We start from the raw sequence: 20,955 nt of genomic DNA on the forward strand, positions 1-20,955 counted from the left end.
TTGCATGTTGGTTTTTAAGAAAGAGTGTTGTTGAACTTCCAGTTTTCCTGCAAGTCAAGTTTAGGTTTTGGCAGTTTTTGACAGACTGACTGGCTCTAGTTTCAAACCAGCAGATTGAGGTGTTGAGCCAGTGAGGACCTTGGAGTCCACAGAGGGGAATTCTTAGTTGAAAGGAATTTCATCTGCAAATGAGATATAACATCTATAAATCAGAGTGTGACTAACTTTCTTGTTAGGCAAATCCCAGTTTATATATAGATCTGACATTATGTTGTTTGCCTTTTCTTGTTGAATGACTTTAATACTCCCTATTTTTTTTAGATAAAATTGGAAGCCATTGCTTTTAGCTGCATTTTCAAATGGTCACATTGGATTACACTTCTAGTACATATGTTAAAAATCTGAATGGGGAAAATTCTGTACTTCTCAGTTGTCTCGCTGTTTAAAAAACAGAATTAAAGGGAGTCTGGTTAAAGGGACAGACAACACATTACTGGCATGAAAGAGTGAATTTATGGTTTAGTAGTGTAAAAACAATTGTATTGGATGTGGCTGAGCTGGTGCTCATTTGTGCACAGCAGCCCTCACAGTACTTTGGAAAGGTGTTGATAACCCACCAGAGTTTTGGCTGCTGCTGGGCAGTGCTGGCATCCTATCAGTGCTGTCTCTCCAACATTCCCCTCCATCAAAGGCTGGGAATGGGCAAGGGCCTGGGAGGGACACAGCCAGGCCAGCTGACCCGAATTAGCCAAAGGGATATTCCATACCCATCCGTACAGATGACGCTAGCTCAGATATAGAAGCTAAGGGAGGGAGGAAGAGCAGGGGCATTCGTTCTTTTACAATGTTTGCCTTCTAGAGCAGCCACTACATGGGCTGAAGCCATGCTTCCCAGGAAGGGGCTGAACATCACTTGCTGGTGAAAAATAGAGAATAAACCCTTCTTCTCTTTAATTATGTGTATGTAAACATCTGCTAGTTTTGGCTGGGTTTTCTGTGGTTTTGGGTTTTTTTAGCAAACTGCCTTACCTCAACCTATGAGCTGTTTTTCATCTCATTTTCTCTGCCCTGTCCCACTGGGAAGGGGAGTGATGGAGCATCTTGACAGGCACCTGGCATCTAGCCAACGTCAACCCATTACAACAATGTGTGTCCTTCTCTGCTGTCTTGCATGCTGTAATACTTGCTTTTTAAATAAAAACATAAAGGTGCAATACCAGAGTAGTTGTTTGCCTCCAGAAGTGCTTTGCAGTAGTTCCACAGAAATGTTCCCTTCTCCAAATGTCTGTGCAGTTCATAATATATAGTGTGTAGGTAGCAAAAACACAGTGCTTTGGCCACAGTACAGTTTCTTCTTCACACTTTCTTTCTCTGCTAACTTTGAAAATTTGATTCTTCTTGCATTCCTATCATTATGAATCCTATTGTCCTTTTTACTTACTGATTTTTGTAGTTTTCGCTTTACCATTATTTGAATATTTAACAAAAAATGTTTAACAAGTTATTTTTTAGTACCTGATACTTGGTTCTAATTTGTACAAAAAAGGAAGATGCTGTCTTAGGAAAAAAAAAAATATGATTAGGAAAATTCTCTGAGTTCACTGAATATTTGTAACATAGTTTTCTAACTGTTTTTGCAGAGAAATCAGAATGCAGAGATGCTGCTGTAAATTCAGCAACTGCCCAAGAGCTCTTAAAATGTCTTGAATTTCGCACCATCTCTTCCTCCGACGTGACTCATCTGCATCGGCTGAAATCCCTTGTATTGCTACAGGATATTGAGAGATTGAAGGATGCTTTGAAACAATTCCAAGAACAATCTATGATGTCTCCTGGTAGGTACTATTCACTCATGTTCATACGCTGATACTTTCGTGTGAATTAAAATTCACACAGATTTTTTTTTTTTTTTAATTAGGAAGCTGCAAATATATGCTTATACAAGAATGAAAACATAATTCCCACTAAAAATACAGTGATATCCCTATTTCCCATTTGTTTACAATCAATATAGAAGTTTTTCTCACTTTGCAGCAACTACAGAATACAAGATGATTCAAGGGTTTAAACCAGTATTTTTAGAATCTGAAATGTTTTAAGATTTAATCATAATTAAAGCATATTTTTAATACGTTCCCATGGTAGACTTTTTAAATTGCAGGAATTAACTTGTTTATCTTGGAGATTTCACTCCTCCAGCTAAGGATTAATTTTACATGCATAAAAATCAATAAAACCCATTATTTTGCTTCTTCCTGGTCACCACGTGGCTTCTTTGATACACAGACTTTGCAAGCTAAACTTTGATTTACCATTTTGGTTTTGTTTAAATATAAACATCTGGTTTAAGTTTCTAAAAATACTGTTGATAATGCAAAAATTTAAAGTTATTCTTTATAACAAATATTATTCTCAAGTCATTCATAAAAAGAAAAATTACTGTGTTACTAAATTTTTACATGCCTGAGGCACAGGCTCCTTCTGTTCTCTTTTATAACCCCTATCATTTTAGTAGAATCTCTTCTTGTACAGTTAATAGTTCTTCAAGTGAATGTGGGATCAGCATGTAGTCCACATGAGGTATAATGATTCATTTTTCATGTAGTCTTCATGTAAACAGTCATTGCTACTAGTCATTAGAACTTGTGTTGCAGCATCAGACAAAAATCTACAAGATGTGCTGAATTTTCTTGCCTCCCAAAGAATTTAATCAGAGTTGAGAGCAGTTACCTACAGCATGAGAGAATCTCAACCATTTTAGATTGTACTCTAAGTCTTTTGAAGAGTAGCAGCAGGGGTGGTAGCAGTGTGGTAGCAGTGCAATTAAGATCATAGCCATCAGAGGCTTAGCAACAGCATTCAGAGAAGTGATATCTGCTTGCAACTTCATTAAATAATTTACAGCATGATAGTGGCTAAAGATCCTCATGTAGACTGAAGCCTACTGGCTGCTGTGTGTTGGACAGAGAGAGGAGAGAATTCCTGCCTGTGGAGTTCAGATCTGACACATTTTGAAAAGGATGCTCTTGGAGAAGTACATATGTATGCTTTTAAGGGTAGATATGCAGTATGACAACCCTTAGGGTTCTGATGGATGTGAAGTATCCACATATACATGGAATGAAATCCTTCTGTGCATTTCAAGCCTACAATCTCTGATATTAATTATAATCACATTGTCTCTTTGGATGTAATACATGTGTGCAAACCACGCAGAACTCAGCAGGAATCGTGAAAATGGTATTAAGCCTTTATTGAATGAACTAATTCAGATTTTCTTGATTAAATCCAAATGGAATTGAAGTGACAACATTCGGGATACTCTTTACAGGCCTTTTCTAACTTCTATACAATACAGTTGGAGTTCTGTTGGGTTTTGCAGCTTTGAGAAAATTTGCTCTGTTTACTTTTGTATAGCAGAAATGTCAAAATGAAGAGAGAAAACAGAAGCAAATTAAAACCCCTAATTTTCCAATGTATGTATTCATCACTTGAAAAAGCAAAAGACAATTTTCTGAGTGATTTTTAAAATTCAATAATGTTTCTGCTGGTACAGCCTGGAATTGTTTACACTTCCAGTTAATTTTTTTCCCTAGTAACTGCTGTCACTCTGGGCTCAATTCTAATCTCATTCCAAGTTCACAGTGGTGTAACCATAGTAGTTTATTTGATATTCATGAGGTACAACAACATAAGAAAGAGGAAAAATACATTCTTATAAATTATTAAAGAATAATTAAGCACCTGCTAGTCATTACGTTTCCTCAGCAGACTTTAAAAAATACATTCTATTTGTAATTCTGGAAATTCAGTGAATGAAAATACAGTGCTCTGAAATTTTACTTTGAATTAGACCTTTAATTTTTCCCTTTTTTTTTTTTTCTTCCCATACATTTGGCTCAAAATCAGGTCATCTTGTCCAGTGTGGGTTTTTTACATTTTAGTTTTCACTTCCGATGAGCAGGTGATAAAAGTTAAGATTCATTACAAAGAACTTTGTAATATAATACCTTTCTATAATAAGAACTTGAATTTGTTAATACAGTCTTTGTTATATTAACAAATAATTAGTTAAAATGCACAGTACATAACAGTAATCTCTAATTTTTTGATTATTTTGTCTTATCTTGTCTTTTCTCTCTTTATTTTTACGATGATGCGAAGTACTAGAATGAAAGGTCATTCCATGTTAACATGATAAAAAGCCCCTTGATTTTAGGAAGGTGTATTATTTTTACAAAATAAACATTTTATTCCCTGTAGCTCAAGGAACAGTATGTTGACCCTTTTTCCCATGGTTATGATTCTACTTAAGATGCCATCATCAAGGAGGTAAAGATGGGTGCTGTGTTTTGTTCAGTTTTATCTTTAATTTCAGGATGGGAAGTATACCAAAAAAAAAAAAAAAAAGAGAAGTGATGCATCTCCTCATATAAGTGCACATTCTCCACTAGTAAAAGTTACAAATTATCCACAACATTATGTCTTTTATTTCCTCATATATGGATGTTACAGTTTCATCCAACTTTCCACTGGGATTTCCAAGTCCCACTTGGCAAGCTTATGCCTACTGATGATAAGTGTGCTTGAGAATAAAGCCATGGGCTGTTCCCGGTCTGCAGACTGCAAATTCAAAACCTCTAGTTCAATACCAAGATTTGGTATTTCCTTTGCATCTCTTAGCTGTTACTCAGATTGAAAATCACAGTGCATCCAAAAGAAAAAAGAAACAAGAAATGAATTTCTGTTTTATCTTAAGCTCTTAAATCCCAATTTTTGCAGTCATATTGAAGAAAGTCCTATCAAGGGTGATGGTAGGGTGTGATAAATTTTGCAGGAAAAGGAAATACTAAGGAGATTCAGACATAAAAATTATCAACATTAGCTATGATCTTTTAAACCTTCATTTAAATGAGAAAAAGTACTTAAACAAGAAAATCTCTATGGTTCAGAGGTACTGGTTGTTCTGTTTAGTTGTCATCCTCCATCAACTTACCTTGTACTTTGTGCTTCAAATACTTCATCAAATTGTCTTTGACCTTGTATGTGAATGATCAGACAGAGCTGAGGTTGGTCAAGAGTGTTCATGTGAACATCATTATTTAGAGTGTCTGTTCTCAGTCTGTAAAAGAGAACAAAATGCCCTATTACTAGTTCCATTTATTTGGTAGTCTTTAACAAAACCTCTACCTAAAATCTTCTGTACATGCAGGGAAGACAATGTTTAGAAGTCACATAGACATGGATTTCTCATGATGGAGGCTTTGCCGATCTCTGTTAGAAAGTCTGTGGCCATTAGCAAAAGGAAGCCAGAGACCTTCATGATCCTCCACAGTGCAGTGGGCAAAGAAGAGCTTTTATAATAATGCTCCCTTTGCTGGCTGGAAACTGGCTTTGGAAATGACAGCTACTTAATTCCCATTTCACATCAATTATTAAAGCATAGGTGATCACCTAATTAAAAAAAAAAAGTCATTATCTCCTAATTTATGAACTCATTTATGAACTTCTGCTCATCAACTTCATTCTGTTATCTATTAACATTTTCCGTTTGTTGGTTGGTTTCAAATCTCAAACATACTCTTCCCTTGTTGCCTAGGAAATTATCACTCACAGCAGAGCTAGAAGCTTCTTTTAACTGTCATTTTTTGGAGAATTGTCATTTATATCAGTCTTCATTGCAGGGGGAGGTACATTTTGCAGACCAAAATTAATATAGTTACTGTGTGCCAACAATGCAGAGGCTGGATATACAGAGGCCTTACAATGATGAAATTTACACTTCTTTTTTTTGAATGAACGAGCATTCAAAGAAAAGGAAATTTGAAAATTGTATTAGCATAATGTTATAGAATCATCTTAAATGTGATTATTATGTGATAAGTACTGCAGAAAATCCTATCATTAAAAATCGGTAAAGTCACATACGTAATCTCTGAACTCAAAGACAGAAGTCGTAGCATTTTGAGGCTTTAATGCAGCTGTCTGTACAATATGACTCATTCTCAACTGGGGCTTCTAGGTACTACTTTTAAGTTAAATAATGACCTGTGAAACTACTCTCCAGACAGAAAGAAGCCTTGCCCATATGATTATGTCATTTCAATCTCATTTTTTCTGAATTACTGAATCATAACAAATAGGAAATTTCAAAGTGTACGAGCAAAATAGTGTCTTATACAAATGACTGCCATCCTAAAATAAAATGCACCTGCTTATATAGAAATTTATAGGTATTAGTTTTCAGGGTCCAGTATGTGCATTGGTTTTACTGAAATGTTAATACTGAATGGAAACAGATGTGCACACAAGTCTTTTCCTTAGTGTTCAGAAACATCATGGAGGTATTTCAGGAGGAATGTGTTTTCTTTGTTTCAGATCATGCCAAGGTAGCCACATCTCTGTTTCACTACTGGATTACAGATATACTTCCTGTGAAGAACAGGAAATAAAGCCTTACCCATGTGTCCATATGCACAGGATTAAAATTTAATATACAGACTCTTAACCAAGTAGCAATTGTTCAGGAAGAGCAGTGTCAATACACTTTCTGCACCTTCAGGTAAATGAACAAAAACTCCAGAAGACAATAAAGTTAAATGAACAAAAATTCCAAAAGACAATAAAGGTATAACTACAGTGTGAGTTTTGGGATGGGTTTGTCAAGAGTATGGCCTGAGTCTTCAGTTGTATTAATATGTACATTTCATTTTAGGATAAGGGACTTGCTGGAATGATAATAAGTTCTCTGTCTGGTATTTTGTTTAAGAAGTATAGTATTATCTTTTTTATTTGTAAGTTTGTGATTCCTTTCTGGAAGTTACATTTCTTGACTTTTTTTGTATATCTGCTTGCCTGGAAAACAGAACTATATTTTTTTATATTTAAACCTAAGCAACATTATGTCTGAGGAATGTATTTTTGCTGAATAAACTGCTAAATTGTGGACATAGATACGTTTCTATATGTGGATCACGTAAGTCCTGTTTGGAATTATGCAGAAAGTTGGATGGCATTTTCAGAACTACTCCATGGCTCAGCCTGTCACAATCCAGTGGGTTTCACTGACTTCAGAGTTATGGTACTGGGTTCTCTCTCCCTGATTACTGTGTAATCTGTCTACTGCTGTATAATATTTTTGCAATTGAATTTATCCAGGTGTAGATACTACAGTAAGTAATACCCATGGTTGTAAAATGTTTTGGAATAATGAAGAAAAAAGTGCTTTGTGAGAGGCTCTTCTCTCTGCTGTATCATTCATCTGACAGGTGATACAGAGCAAACCATGTCTTATATCTAGCACCTGTTAGCTTTGTCATCAGTAAGATAGAGGCAACATATTTAACTCCTCCAACGTGTGCTTGGAGATACACTACTGATGAAACTGTACAAACATTGCATGGGTTTTTTTGCTTTGTTTTTTCTGTTTCATTATATTGCCTGATATATCACATTACAAGGCATTGGTTTAGTGATGCTCGAAATTTGTAACAAAAATAAAATCATAACTCTGTCTCATTAATTGAAGAAATTGAAAGGGGTTTGGTAATACACCAAATGATTGCAGGTGCAGAAAAACCATTCTTATGGCTAAGGGAGCTTTGTGCAGCTCTGAAGAACTTGAGTTTGGTTTGTATCTGGTAGGAAAGGTATATAAACCAGACTTTGCAGAGGAGAAACTAGTAGTGTGTTCCCCGTTTTAATGTTCCTGAATTGCTAACACATAGGCGTTGAACTGTAGCTATGACTTTTCAATGAGCTCCTGTGTGCCTCAGATCCCCATCTGGAGAAAGAAGAAAACATCACTTGAATGTGAAGCACCTAGATACTCCTTCTTAACTGACTCATGGGAAATTAATCACTTCATCCTCACTTTAAGGTTTGAATGTTGCACAGTAAATGAGGCCTAGAAACTGCAAAAAAAGGATACACAGAACTCATTAGGTAAACATCATCTCTCCTAAACACTGAATATGAAAAAAATGAACAAGGTCATGTAATCAAAGACAGACTTTTGAAACGCAAGTACAAAAGAGATCAAATTAGGACCACAAAAATAACTGTAGTGTCTGCATTTCCTAATACTTGAGTGACTGTGTTAGGGAGGTTATAGGGCTGCTGCCTGGAGTAGATTCCAAGACTTGGTGATTCCTCCTCTTTGTCCTCTGGATTCCAGGTTAGTGTACCTGGAGATCTGGATGTCAGTGTGGGTGACTCCAGTTTCCATGTTTCTGGGTTCAGACAGTAGCAGTGCTTAAGCACATAGCTCAGGGACACACACACACAACACTCTCACATGGCTGGCTGCACAGCCCTTTGATCCCTTGAATAGCAGGACAGCCAGTGTCCTATCCCTGCCTGGATCCTGGGCCCTCATGCCTGCTCTGTGGCTCTCCTGCACACCAGCTAGTCCAGCCTGGAACACACTACCACACGTTCACACACCCATCTCACAGGCACTCATGGACTCATGTCACAGCCTTGTTTATTGCTTTCATTTCTCTTACTTATTATTTCTCTTTCAGTGCTTGGCTATTTCTCATAATCACAGGATGGTTTGAGTTGGAAAGGACATAAAGGTCATCAAGTTCCAGCCCTGCTGGCATGATCAGGGACACTTTCCACTAGACCACATTGCTCAATATTAAAGTGATTTTTAAAATTCAACTGAATTTTGAATAGTTGCGTATAGATGAGCAGATTTTGATATCTTTGCCAAACAGAAATATTTTCACAGAATCACAGAATGGGTAAGATTGGAAGGGATCCCCACAGTGGGATCATTTGGTGCAGCCTCACTGCTAAAGCAGAGTAAAATTTTGTACTATTCCAGTGAGTAAAAGTTCACAGGTCAAAAAGGTACTTTGCTTGAATCAGGCAATAATGGATAAAAGACTACTTTTGGTCTCTCTTTTTTTCCCTTTGCTTTCACCACTGTAAGAGCCTTATATTCTGTGCAGAAATCAGCTGGCCCCAGCTAAGCAAGCCCAGGAGCATTTTCTGAGCGTAGCCAGTTAGTCAGTGATATCTGATGTCTTTGCAAATGACTTGTAATAGGAACTGAATCTTACACTTACCAAACCTGCCACAGTTGCACTAGCAGGGATTATGAAGAGGTTCAAGGTTCTGAGTTTAGAAAATTGGACCAAATTCAAGAAGATAAATTGTAGATTGTCATTGTAGATAAATGCAATTGCATAAGTGTATTTATTTCTGAAACAAATGTGCCAGACAGTGATGTGCTGAACTGCAACGTGCATGAAGAGACTTAAAAGCAATGCAAAAAACAACACAGCAGAAGGATCTAGTTTAAAAGCAAAAGAAATGGACATTACTCATAATTTAAATTAGCCAGTGTACTAAAAATGGCAGCAGGTCCATATTTGATGTTCTATTTGCAGTCAAAAAGATTTCATACATCACAGTTCTAATACCTAGTCACTCTTCTGCACTGCTTCTCTAAAGAAATGGTGCTCAATCTCCTTACACTTTCTCAGGTGTATTTAAGCAGTGGTATCACAATGTGGCTGAGATATGAAAACTGAAAAATTTAAATTAATATCTACCAGTGAACACTGTTTTTCATTTCACTATACATGGCTCCTTCAACATAGCAATGAAACATTTATCCCTTTAGATTTTCATGCTGAACTTATACATGGTAAAGGAGATGGCCTTGAATTTTTGCTTCTTCAGCATCATTCAGTTTAATGAATATGCTGCATCATGTGGAATTACTGAAACATAGAAGAGTTTTTTAAGTGGATTTTGCATCAGAATACTTCTGGCTAAACTGTACATACACTATTATTAGCATATTTCAAACTTCTGTGAAGACAGAACTTCAAAATTTTGGGTTTAAAACCTACATGGACTCCAAGAGTAGGAAGAATTTAAGGATCAAGTGGAAAGTAATCCGCATGTGTCTTCAGGGGTTAACTTTCTAGTTTACATTATTGAACAGTGCATGGTAAGTAAGGAACAGCAGCACAGTGGGAGAGAAATCTGCTCTGAGAGGCAGTGGTACCTTACCAGCATGTACAAGGAAGACCAGAGGGGCTGAAGTCACTTGAGACATCTGTAGTAGTGGATAAGCTGGTCAGTGCACTTGTGTATGCAAGGGTATGAGTTCAAAGCCATTATCTCTATATATAGGTACATGTTTTATTCTTAAAATTGCCTGTAAGACCTTAATTCTTCTCCTTTGTGGATATATAGTATGGGAATCAAACTCCAATATTACAGATTTTTACTGCTTTGTAATTGGTGCAATATTTTAGGTAGTGCTTTACAATCATGTAGAGTTATAAATTCCTTAATATGTTTTTCATGACAGCTGGATTTTCTCTTCTGCACCACTGTAGGGAGTTACTACTCAATAGGCTGAATGTCTGAAATTATACTGGGAGAAAAAAAAATAACTTCAAAAAAACTCAAAAACAAGGAAGGAAAAAGTGGTAAATGGCATCATGAAGACAGAAGATTTTTAAGCTGTCTTTCACCAGAGAAAACTTATTTCACCTACTAATACCATGTATATCATAAAACCAGTCCACAGACATTGAGTGGAAAGAGGTGTGTGTTTTGCATGTACAGGATGCTACACATTGGGCATAATAATAGAAAGTGGTAATGCAAAAGATGGCAATCTGTAGGATTGGGAAAATGTATTATATTTAATATTTAGAGAAACCTCAGGTTTTAGCTATGCAGGTTTTGTAGTTAATTGCATCAGTCCTGGATTGCTCCTAAGGAAGGCTGTATTGCACATGTTTATGCAGATAATTAAGCTTCACTCTTTACTGCTTTATCCTCTGCATTGCATCTGAGTAAATTTTGTTTGTTGTTTTAAACTGTTCGATGTATGCAGTCCTAAGTGGTGTGGGGGACATAGGTATTTTAGAAAAGCACAAATTTAGATGCTGTATTTGTTTACTGTCACTGAGAATCTAGGAAAAAATCTATATATTCTATGATTATTTGAAACTACATATGCACCATAGTGAAGGTCAAATATATAGCTTTAATAAGGCTATTCTCTAAGTTGACTGCTTAACTTTGTATAATTAATAGTCTGTAGTCATTTTAATGAACTCCATACTCTGGTAAAGTGTATAAGCAAGCTGTAGTTCTCTTTTACATTATTTCTGCAAAGCTATGTCCTGTTTTAGGATACATAATGGGCAAAAAAGAAGTGTAATCTAAGATTGAAGAGGAGTATCTCAGCCACATTGTGATACCACACAAAAACAGAAGGAACTTTTCTTTTGCATCAACTCTAGGCTGCTATAGGTTGCATCAAATAGGGGCTGCTTTTCTTCACTTTCAAGATCTTTGACAGTCCTCTCCATCCTTCATTCAGTGCACAGATGATTCCTCCATCCCTGCCGACCTCTGGTATTAATTTCCATCACCCATTTGCCATACTTCAGATTTACACATTTGTGCTTTTTCCCCACAGTGCTTTCCACATCTGTACAGCACAATCTTTCCATTGTCTTCCTTTCCTTCTTTAAAGCTCTCTTTTGCTGTGATCCTGCCCAAAACCTTGGCCAAAACCCCAAGCCTGGTCAGTATGGTGCTAGGACAATTGCCTGTTGTGCTGACTAATGTTGCCTTACTGCTGTATACTCCCACGTCAATCTCCCTGTTTTCTCTGCTGTTTTCTCCTTTCCTAAATCAGTAGCAGTTTGATGCAGCCAGTTCTATCACCTCTGAGATGACAATGTGCTCAGGAAATGTAATAGACTTATCTACAATGGAGAACATGCTTGAATCTGTGGGCAAGGCTGCTGATAGTTTAAAGTGGCCTCATAATTTTACATTGCACACATGATCAGTCTGGTAAAATGGGGACCTGGTTCTCCCCAGCAGGTGCTTTGGAGACAATGTTCTTCTGCATCTTGCTAAGGAGATCTTGGAGGCATGCAGTCATTCATCCCAACTTCAGATGTCTACAGTGTAGCTTTTACCATCTGAGCTGCCTATCCTAAAGAACTTCCTAATCACTGGGATTAAATAGCTGGTCTGCTGCTAGACATCTATTTTAGAACTGGAACAATGGTACCAATGGGAGAACTTAGTGCTTTATGTTGACTGGTATGAAAGCATAAGTAGGTTAGTCATGAAAACATCTGCATTGCAGGCATCTTGGTCTTGTTAAAAAAAAAAAAAAAAAAAAAAAAGGAATGAAAAAAAAGATCATTTACTGCACCTAAGAACCGGACAGAAACGTGGGTTTTGTATGGCCAAAACATCACCTACTCCTGACACTGGTCTGGCAGTGGCAAGCTCTTTCAGCTTGGACAGGGCTGTGACCTCCTCTCCTTGATGCTTTCATGTCTTCTTGTGGGAAGCTACTGCCTGAGAATGGTAAAAAGGGAAGGGAGAAGAGTAAGACGCTGTTGTACAGCTGTGCCTGGAGTTCACCCAACACAAGCTGAGGAGATGCTTCTCCTGTTCTTGTTTCTTTTGTGCATATGATTGTGCACAAAGCCTCAACCTTTTCTCAGGTAGACTCAGTAAAAGCTCACTGTGTGATTCATTCCTCCTCCCAGTGACAATAATCAAGTGGAAGTGACTATAAATGCTCAAAGAATAACCATTGCTAGGAATATGAAACTGATCAACCATTACCTAGATTCTGCAGAAGGAATCAATACCAAATATGGTTTCTTGAGAATCACAGGTGTAATCACTGAACTCTGTAGACATAATGATAACTGTTTGATCTCTGGCACATGGGAGCTTAAAATGAAGGTCATGTTCAAATCTGATTGGAATTCAGGGAAAGCTGCTTGGCTTATTACCATGGCTATAGTGCTGGATTCTATTTACATTAGTAAATACTTGACATGTGATTCAATTATATCTGTGATTGCAAGCTGACAGACCAAAGTTCATTGATTTTTCCAACCACATTAAACTAAGTACATGGCACAGTGTTTCATTTAGCCTGTCTACTTAACCCTTTCACCTTGATTCAATTACCCAGAATAAAATTAATGTGTAAAATATTAAATAACTCTAAATTTCTAAATTAGAAGGCATTGCAAGAATATATTCATCTTGATGGTTTCTGACATGCATTTATTACTGTATGATTTACAATTTGCTATGGATCACATTGCTATCCAGATGGCAAAAGTCACTCAGAATTTTTTTTCTCTATACTCATTCAGTAAGTTGATAGATTCGTGGAAGGTAAGACTGAAAAGGCCATGAGATTATCTTCTCTGACCCCATCTAGATCCCTGGTCATGAATTTTCCCTTTACTTCAGGGCGAAGACCAGTCTAATAAAAGCACAATTTGTGTTTTTTGCTGAAGCAAGTCATGTACAAAGACAGGCCAGCTTGATTTAAGGACATCAAGGAATGAAGACTTAGCCCCTTCTTTAGTAATTTATTCCAGTACTCAATCACTTTCATGCTTAGAATCATGTGCCTTATTTTAAATTTCAATTTGTCTATATTTAACTTTCAGCCATTAGTTCTTGGTATGATTTTCTTCACTAGATTAAGTAGTCCTTCACTAGCTACTACTTTCTGTGAAAGTTTTGTAATCAAGCTACAAGGCAACCTTCTTTTTGACACCGTAAGTATTATCTCTTTAAACTACTTGATTTAAGGCATTTTCTATAGCTTCCAAGTTGGTTTTTGTGGCTCCCTCATACATTCTCTCCATTTTTTTCTCACCATTTAGGAAACAAACCTGCTGGAACTGAGCATAGAAACTTAGTGTTCATTTAAAATCTCAGAAGTGCCAACTTTTCTACTCACTGTTTTTTTGGTTTTGGATCAATCTCTTGACATAGGATTGTATAGGAAGTCCATGTTAAATTATTTTTAAGAGTAGACAAGTACTCATGAAATGTATTGCTATCCAGGATTTAGTCCTTGGTTCCATACTTCATGTTTGTAAATGTTAGTCTTTCTGTTTGGCTGTATTAACTTGAATTGTTTTTACTATGTCTAGATTAGTAAATGATGGATCATTTTGTGTGCCTGTACTGCTTTCATTAGTATGGACTATCTGCTAATCTTTGTGATATCTGCAGATTTTGCCAGAAATTATTACATTTTCTTCCATATCATCAGTAAAAATGCTAAGCATGTTCAGTCCTAGTATTAATCTTTATGGGATTCAAAGAAAATCAGTCATTATTCAGTCAGGATTCCATATCGGTACCTACTTTTTGAAAACGGAAAACTGAAATAATTTAGTGGATTTCTAATGTATTTAACATGTATTTATTACATTATGTGCTTTTTGTTTTGATCAGAAAGTCATGTGGCACTAGGGGTAATAGTTGTCAACAAGTTTCTTCAGTTTTCTACAAAAACAAGCTTTAATGTTTTTCAGATAAGGATAAGAATCCAAACTAAAGACACTGTAAAAAAAAAAAAACCCTCTAAAGTTTTGTTTTAAAAATATGTTTAGGGGGAAGTAGAACAACTGAAAAGTATATTGTTGTGTTGCATTTCTTCCAGCTGGTAATTGAAGAAAGATCCCTGCAATGAGTTCATTAGCTGCTGATGAATAAAACAGATTTGAGATGTAGAAGTTTGCTTGCGAATTTGCATTCACAGTTTTATAGTGGGTTATGTAAATTTTCAGTTCCTTACAGAAGCAGTTCTCTGAGCAGATTTCTAGCCTGCAGCACAGGCATGTTAAATGTCAGCATCACCATTGGCTATCTAAACCTCAGGATCAGTGTAAGGATTTATCTGAAATATTAATTGAACTGTGGCTGTATAAGACCTTGCAGACAAACAGTATAGAGCCTTCAGTTCCCAGGATCTGGCTCACTGCTAATACACAATGCCTTGCAAGATTCCAAAAGGTTCCTTAACTCTTCCCTACACAGGAAGTCTTAGAGGGGAAAAAGCAGCATTTCTGTCAAAATGTCCTGGTACTATCCTTTCTTCCAGTCTGATTCTTTTTTCCATAAGCAAAAAACATCAAGGTTAAATATCAAGCCAAAACCAGTTCAGGTGTCTGTCAGGCTACCTGAGGCATAAAGACTTTGCTGACTTTGTTTCTAAAAGGCCCCTCTACATCTACTTTTTCCATAATTTGCAAGGCCTTGCAAAGTGAGAAGTGATCTCAAACAACCCTGCAGGTACCACAGGGTGAGAATTTGAACATGGGCAGATCCTGGCGAGCAGCTGGCAACAGTGGCTTACTGAGGTGGTGTGAACAGGAGAAGGAGACACAAGTATAGCTTTTCTCTTGTAGGTTGTGATGGTGACCCACAGACCCATTGTGCTCTGTGCTTGACAGCATTCTCCTGGGTAACCTGAGACTGGGTAACCTGAGACATTGAGCAAGTATTTCCAAGAGGATCAGTAGTCTTTTGAGAAGCAACTATGGGTCCTCTCTGTCAGCCTTGGTGCAGCTCCAGTTGTGCAAGGCTGATCACCGGAATCACTGGTGTCCTGAAATCATAGTTGCTTTGTACAGCAGTCTCTTGAATAGAGGAAGCTTCACAGCTGCTCACAGGAGCCACTGCTGTAGCCCCTGCACTACCAAAACGTGGCCCCACAAACCCAATACAACTGTCAACCCTGCTTTCAGCACAAGTCCAAAACAGACCCAGAGCAGCTGTTGGGAATAAACCCTACCCCAGTGAAAACCAGAACTCTGGTTTTGCGCACCACCTGAAAAACCTACCCAACCAAAGCATTCTACTGACAGTTATTCTTTCTCTTCTTTGGCTTCAAATCTGAGTCCATGGACCTTAATATTATCGCAGTGCATGGAATGGTGTGCTGGCAATGCATTATGCCCTGAAGCATTCCTCATCCCCTTCCCAATCCAGCAGCCTGAGCATTTGAACAAGAGTCATTACAACAGGGGTGCTGTGCTCTGGGATGCCCTAAGGCAGCAGAAATGTCTACAATCCACCTCTCAGCTCAAGAGTATTGTGCACCAGGATATTAACAGTAAAACTGGCAATATTGCTTTGGTGCAGAGGCTACCTCCAGGCACCCACAAGACAGATGGCTTTATCAGTACACAGCCATTCACCTCTGCATTGCAATTGGGAAGAAGTAGAAGCAAATTTCCAACTATCTTTCCTAAGCAATTTTGCAGCTGTCTATCTGAAATTAAAGCACCCTCTCTTGGTTGTGCTTTGCATTTTTATAGTGACTAGCAATCTTCCTTCTACAGTGCTACACTCAGCCTTCCACTGGGTTTCTGATGCTCACAAAAATATGTGACACTAGTTAATGAAGATGAGTGCTTCAGGCTGTAGGGAACCAAGCAAAGGAGAAATCTGCGTAATCTGTATAATTGGACATTTCTACAGACACTGTAAAAAACAAATCATCTCTAGCAGGGAAAAGCTTTTGTGTACAAGTTCATAGGAAGGTACTGATCTGCACTTCATGGAAAGTCTTTGTAGAACCTATACAAAGGGCAGCTTCCCACCCACAGCCCATGAGTCCCATTCCTCCTGAATTGAAATGCATAGGTCTTTGAATAGCTATGATCCAAGGACTGAAGCAGTGGGCTTCTCAGTAACTGAGTGTCTGTCCCACTCAAGTGAGTGGGAATCCATGAACACATCTCTGAAGTTGGAGTGATTTTCCATCTGACTCAAAACTAGTCAGAGGTAAGTTTGAAGATGAAGCAATCAGGGTATGTGCACTCCTTGGCAATTGTACCTGTGCTCCAGTTTTCAAATAAAGTTGACCCCAGCTTCTCATACATGAGAGGTAAGAGTGAAACATCCTTAAAAAGTGGTACCACCTCACCGTCAGGGAAAAGCAGAGGACTGAGATTTCTATAAGCTGTGAAGTGGAAGGAGTTTACAGTCAGCTCTGAAAGTAACTTCCAGGTGGGAGAGTCTGCCACTGAAGTTCCTAATTCATGGAGAACCTCTGTTCTGAAAGCAAATGTCTGATAATCTGTAAAAATCTTGTTGACAAGACTTTGATGCAGGAAAGAGGTGAAAAAAAGGATTTTTTTTTTTTTTTTTTTTTACCTTTGTATCTTAGTGCAGTGAATCCACATTAGTTTTCTGCTTTGGAGAAGGAATATGGGAAGATGGAAGAAGCCCTCCCTCTAAGACTGAGTTAGAAGAGAAAATCCCAACAGCTTATATTTTGACCCTTGATTTGTCTGGGAAGACTATGGAAATTTTGGTAACATCACAGTAAGATGAGAGGGAGAGGACTCCATCCAGATGAAGGAGGGAAGCATGGAAGAAGAGTAGAAGGACACATACAACTTGAAGAGGCCTGTTTGCAGATTCTTCATAAAGAAACTTTTCCTATTTTTCTTTGTACCTTTTTTTTGCCCTTTCGTCTAACTTTTCTAAGGCTGCTTCATCCTTTCAAAGATCAGAGAACAAAAACTGCCCATGTTATTAAAACTGCTGGTTCACCACAGATTTGTTGAAGTGTGCTCTGGTTTGTTTTCTAGTCCTTTTCAAATAATTTAGTTGCTTTTTTGACCCCTCACTGGGTAATGGAGCTGACATCTTCATGGTATCATTTTATAATTTATGAACAGATCTTATCAATTTACAGAATTATGTCCACCATTTTGCGATACCCTGTGTGGAATTTTATCTCCCATTTTATCTCAAGTTGTGCATGATCATAGTGCTTTTCTGCAGCTTTGCATAGTCAGCTTTTGATTTTAATCCCTGTGATAACTGTAATGGAATCAGCAGTCTCTGTTCTCCCATTATTCATCACCTTTTCCAGGTCATTTAAGACTTTGCTGAGCAGCAAGATCCTGGCAAAAAAGTCCCAAAGGATTGTGTTGGTGATTTCCTTCCAGTGGGAAAACTGCATTCCTACTTTTTTTTCATATTTTTTAATTGTTTATTCATTTAAATCAGGATCATCTTAGCTCATGACACTTCCTTTTTAAGGGCTTTCTTTTACTGCATCTAATTGTAAAAATGTGCTTTAATACACCTTGTTTGCTTATTTGCCAATTCCTCCAAAAAAAAAGCCAGTAGATTTGTGAAGTGTGTCTTCCTTTTATGGATACTTAATGGAGTGCTTCCCAAGATATTTTTCCATGTGTCTGCTCATTCTCTTCCTTGCAGTGGCTTCTATTGATTTGCTGAACAAGGGCATCATGTTCATTCATCTGTAGTTCCTCAAATCACCCCTGGAATCCTTTGTAAAAATTAGTCATTTCCCCACCTTCCCATCCCCTGACACAGAGGATTCTCAGGGAATCTGCGGCTTCCAGTGCTGTTATTTCATCCTTCAGTTGGTTTAGAGCTCTTTGGTGAATTCTGTCTGGTTCTAGTGAGCTGTTAGGGTTGTGCCCTGGGAAATGTGATCTCTGAAGAGAGAACTCCAGGCTAAGTCCAGTGGATCCTACTTAAGTGCAAATGCTCACTGCTCTGACCCTCATTTTGTTTTCCACTCCCAGATAATTTGAATTCTGTTCTAGTAATTTCTGCTTGGCCTCACAGACATTCACAGCATCAGAATAAAAACAACCTAACAAAAAAATATTATAGAAGTGGTGCTCTTTGGATTAATGTATTTGTCATGCTTCATTTCATATTTATTGCATAGATTTTTTTACCCTCTTCTGAAGTTGATGAAAGACTCTTGCAGTGTTCAGCTTGAGACTTCACAACATAAGACATTGACCTTTACCAGGATTATGCCTAAAAATAGACTACCAGTAGTGTTAAATAGCCACAACTATGCTGTACAATGCCATGCCAGAACTAACAGATGTCTGTTTAAGGGATCAGAACATTTAAACTGGACAGCAGACGGTAAGGAACGAGAACCATGTGTAATGAGCAATGTGAAGGCAATTGCAAGGAAAGCAATACCAGAAAGCATGCAAGAACAAAATTCAGCTAGCAAGGTTCCCACTAAAGCTATGTGATTTAATTTAAGGCTTTGAAAGATTTTCTGTCAAACTTGGAAAGCTCAAGTAATTTATATCTTCTTATATTTCAGTTTAAAGTCTTACAAGGGAATTTACAGACATTTTGTGGTTTTGGTGGACTTATTCACTAGCCTGTTGCATTGGAGACACACAGTGTTCTGCAAAATGTATTTAGGATTAATCAAAGCATTTACAGCTTCTAAATCAGAAACCATTTTTGGATGTTACAGACCTAGATATCTCTTGCCACTAAATGCAAGAAAATTTCCTAGGAGACCACTATGGAAGACTTTTCAACCCCTGGATGTTTAGACACATTTTCTAATTCAGGAATGGTGAATGTCAGTAAAATTCTACATTTTCATAATAGCTCTACATTCATTTTAAATGTGATCATATGTAGAAAAAGTTTCAGACCCTCCAAACAGATTGTACAGGGTTGTTTAGAAGGTGGAACAGATGCTTTTGTAGAATTCATTACTCACAGTTTATAAAGCCATGTGGAATATAGTAGCTTAGACATTTTGATTGTCTGAAAATTTTGTTTGAAAGGCACAGATGAAATGACTGGCTGAAGTTGTCCTTCTGTTGTAAATCAGTGCTTTAGAATTAGAACCAAAATTGTGGTCATACTTTGAATGTATTTGCGTCTTCTTAGAATGAATCCTTCTTAGAATGAATCCTATTCCAGAGTCCTGGTACCCCAGATATCCCCACTGCAGCTGTAATTTCACACTGTGGCTGTGCTCTGAAACAAATGAAACATGTCCCTAAGTTACAGAAAAGCACAGCATGCTGTATGTTAGGGTTGTTCACACACACAAAATATGGCAGTGCTTTGCAAGCCATCCAGTCATTCACAGGCATTGAATGAAAGGCATAGCCTCCTATCCTCATTTGCCATACTCAGATACCTGGAATTGTATGTCCGAAGGCTGCTTCCAAAGCTCTCTCACTTGTGTGACCCAGGGGGACTTGGCGTATGTGTAACAGGGTTGCAATGTGGGAGATACACAAGGAGAGACAACCTGTGCAATAGTTGGTTGCATATGCATCTGCTCATGGGCACAGTTTTACTCATGAGAAGATTTCCCAGCAACAGTACAGCACTTCTGGGAATGATCTGTCCAGCTTTTTACAAACAAATTCAAATTCCAAAGACCCTGGGCTGTGTGTGTATGCGCAGTGGGCAGGTTACAAGGGTTACACAGGTCAGTATCTATACACTGTGTATCAAGATGCAGAAGATATCTGGGGTTCTGTGATGAAACCTGGCATGACTTGGAACCTCCTGCAGATGGAAGGAGGGATGCCCATGAGGATATGGAGTATGACAGTCCAGCTTTTAGTCCTGTCAGCCACAGAACCAGCAAAGGACATGACATGAAGGGTTCTCATCACAGATTGTAATAAAATTTCTCATACCAGCTCTCACAGTGAAAAACACCCACTCTGGATGGCCAGCCAGGAACACATGTTCATCCTGGCATGGGAGCCAGTATCTGGTGGGTGTCTTGATGTAGATACCCATTTTAGTGGACTTGGGAGTAGAGCAGGATGAGAGAACATGCCTTGCTCCTTAACAAGCTTGTCCCTCTTTGCTCCTAAGCAGATGGGAAATTGCAGGCTGTTCACAGGAAAGAGCCTAATGCCTTCTTTCTGTGCAAAATAGCAGCCACTGTATGTCATTCCTTTAGAGCAAGAAATAATCTACTGTTGTGGATTAAAAACAGCTAAGTGGTGCACACAGAGGAGTGCATGTGGTCTTAAGTAATGATGTGTCTTGCGACTCATGTATCCAGATATATCCACAGGGGTGCCATAGGCTTCCCACATCAGATCAGCAGTGCCTTGGTAGCTGAAAAATGGCTTTATGTTAAAGGATGATCCCCACCTTCTTCACAAGCTGTCAGGACTGCATTGCATGTCCTTCAGTGCACTACCTTGCTCATGGAGTGTGTGTGCTGAATCCTGGGACATGGCAGGACAGGGCATTGCACTCGTGAGGAAAAGGGAACTCTGTTACTGACTGTTTCCAGGGTTAACTGGGACTCTGGACCTGTGCTGGAATTCT

At 38.1% G+C, this 20,955-nt stretch overlaps 1 protein-coding gene and 1 long non-coding RNA gene across 5 annotated transcripts in view; one reads left to right on the forward strand and one right to left on the reverse strand.

The window, feature by feature from the left end:
- Window positions 1-17,366, forward strand: part of ERICH1 (glutamate rich 1) — a 76,245-nt gene extending 58,879 nt beyond the window's left edge. The window contains exons 5-7 of one of the 4 annotated variants that reach the window (XM_053974276.1): window positions 1,641-1,835; window positions 4,264-4,332; window positions 6,379-6,462. In XM_053974276.1, the coding sequence (XP_053830251.1) occupies window positions 1,641-1,835; window positions 4,264-4,283 (215 nt within the window). In that variant the 3' untranslated portion in view covers window positions 4,284-4,332; window positions 6,379-6,462. Of the gene's footprint in view, window positions 1-1,640; window positions 1,836-1,918; window positions 2,043-4,263; window positions 4,333-6,378; window positions 6,955-17,005 lie in introns of those variants that run through there. The other 3 variants (XM_053974277.1, XM_053974274.1, XM_053974275.1) reach the window with 3 other exon arrangements.
- LOC128805518 (uncharacterized) overlaps window positions 5,003-20,955 on the reverse strand; it is a 41,881-nt gene continuing 25,928 nt past the window's right edge. The window contains exons 2-3 of the long non-coding RNA XR_008436469.1: window positions 12,265-12,363; window positions 5,003-5,122 (exon numbers count right to left, since the gene is read on the reverse strand). This is a non-coding gene — a long non-coding RNA (uncharacterized LOC128805518). The remainder of the gene's footprint in view (window positions 5,123-12,264; window positions 12,364-20,955) is intronic.

The sequence above is a fragment of the Vidua macroura genome, chromosome 3 (assembly GCF_024509145.1).
Source record: "Vidua macroura isolate BioBank_ID:100142 chromosome 3, ASM2450914v1, whole genome shotgun sequence".
Taxonomy (NCBI): domain Eukaryota; kingdom Metazoa; phylum Chordata; class Aves; order Passeriformes; family Viduidae; genus Vidua; species Vidua macroura.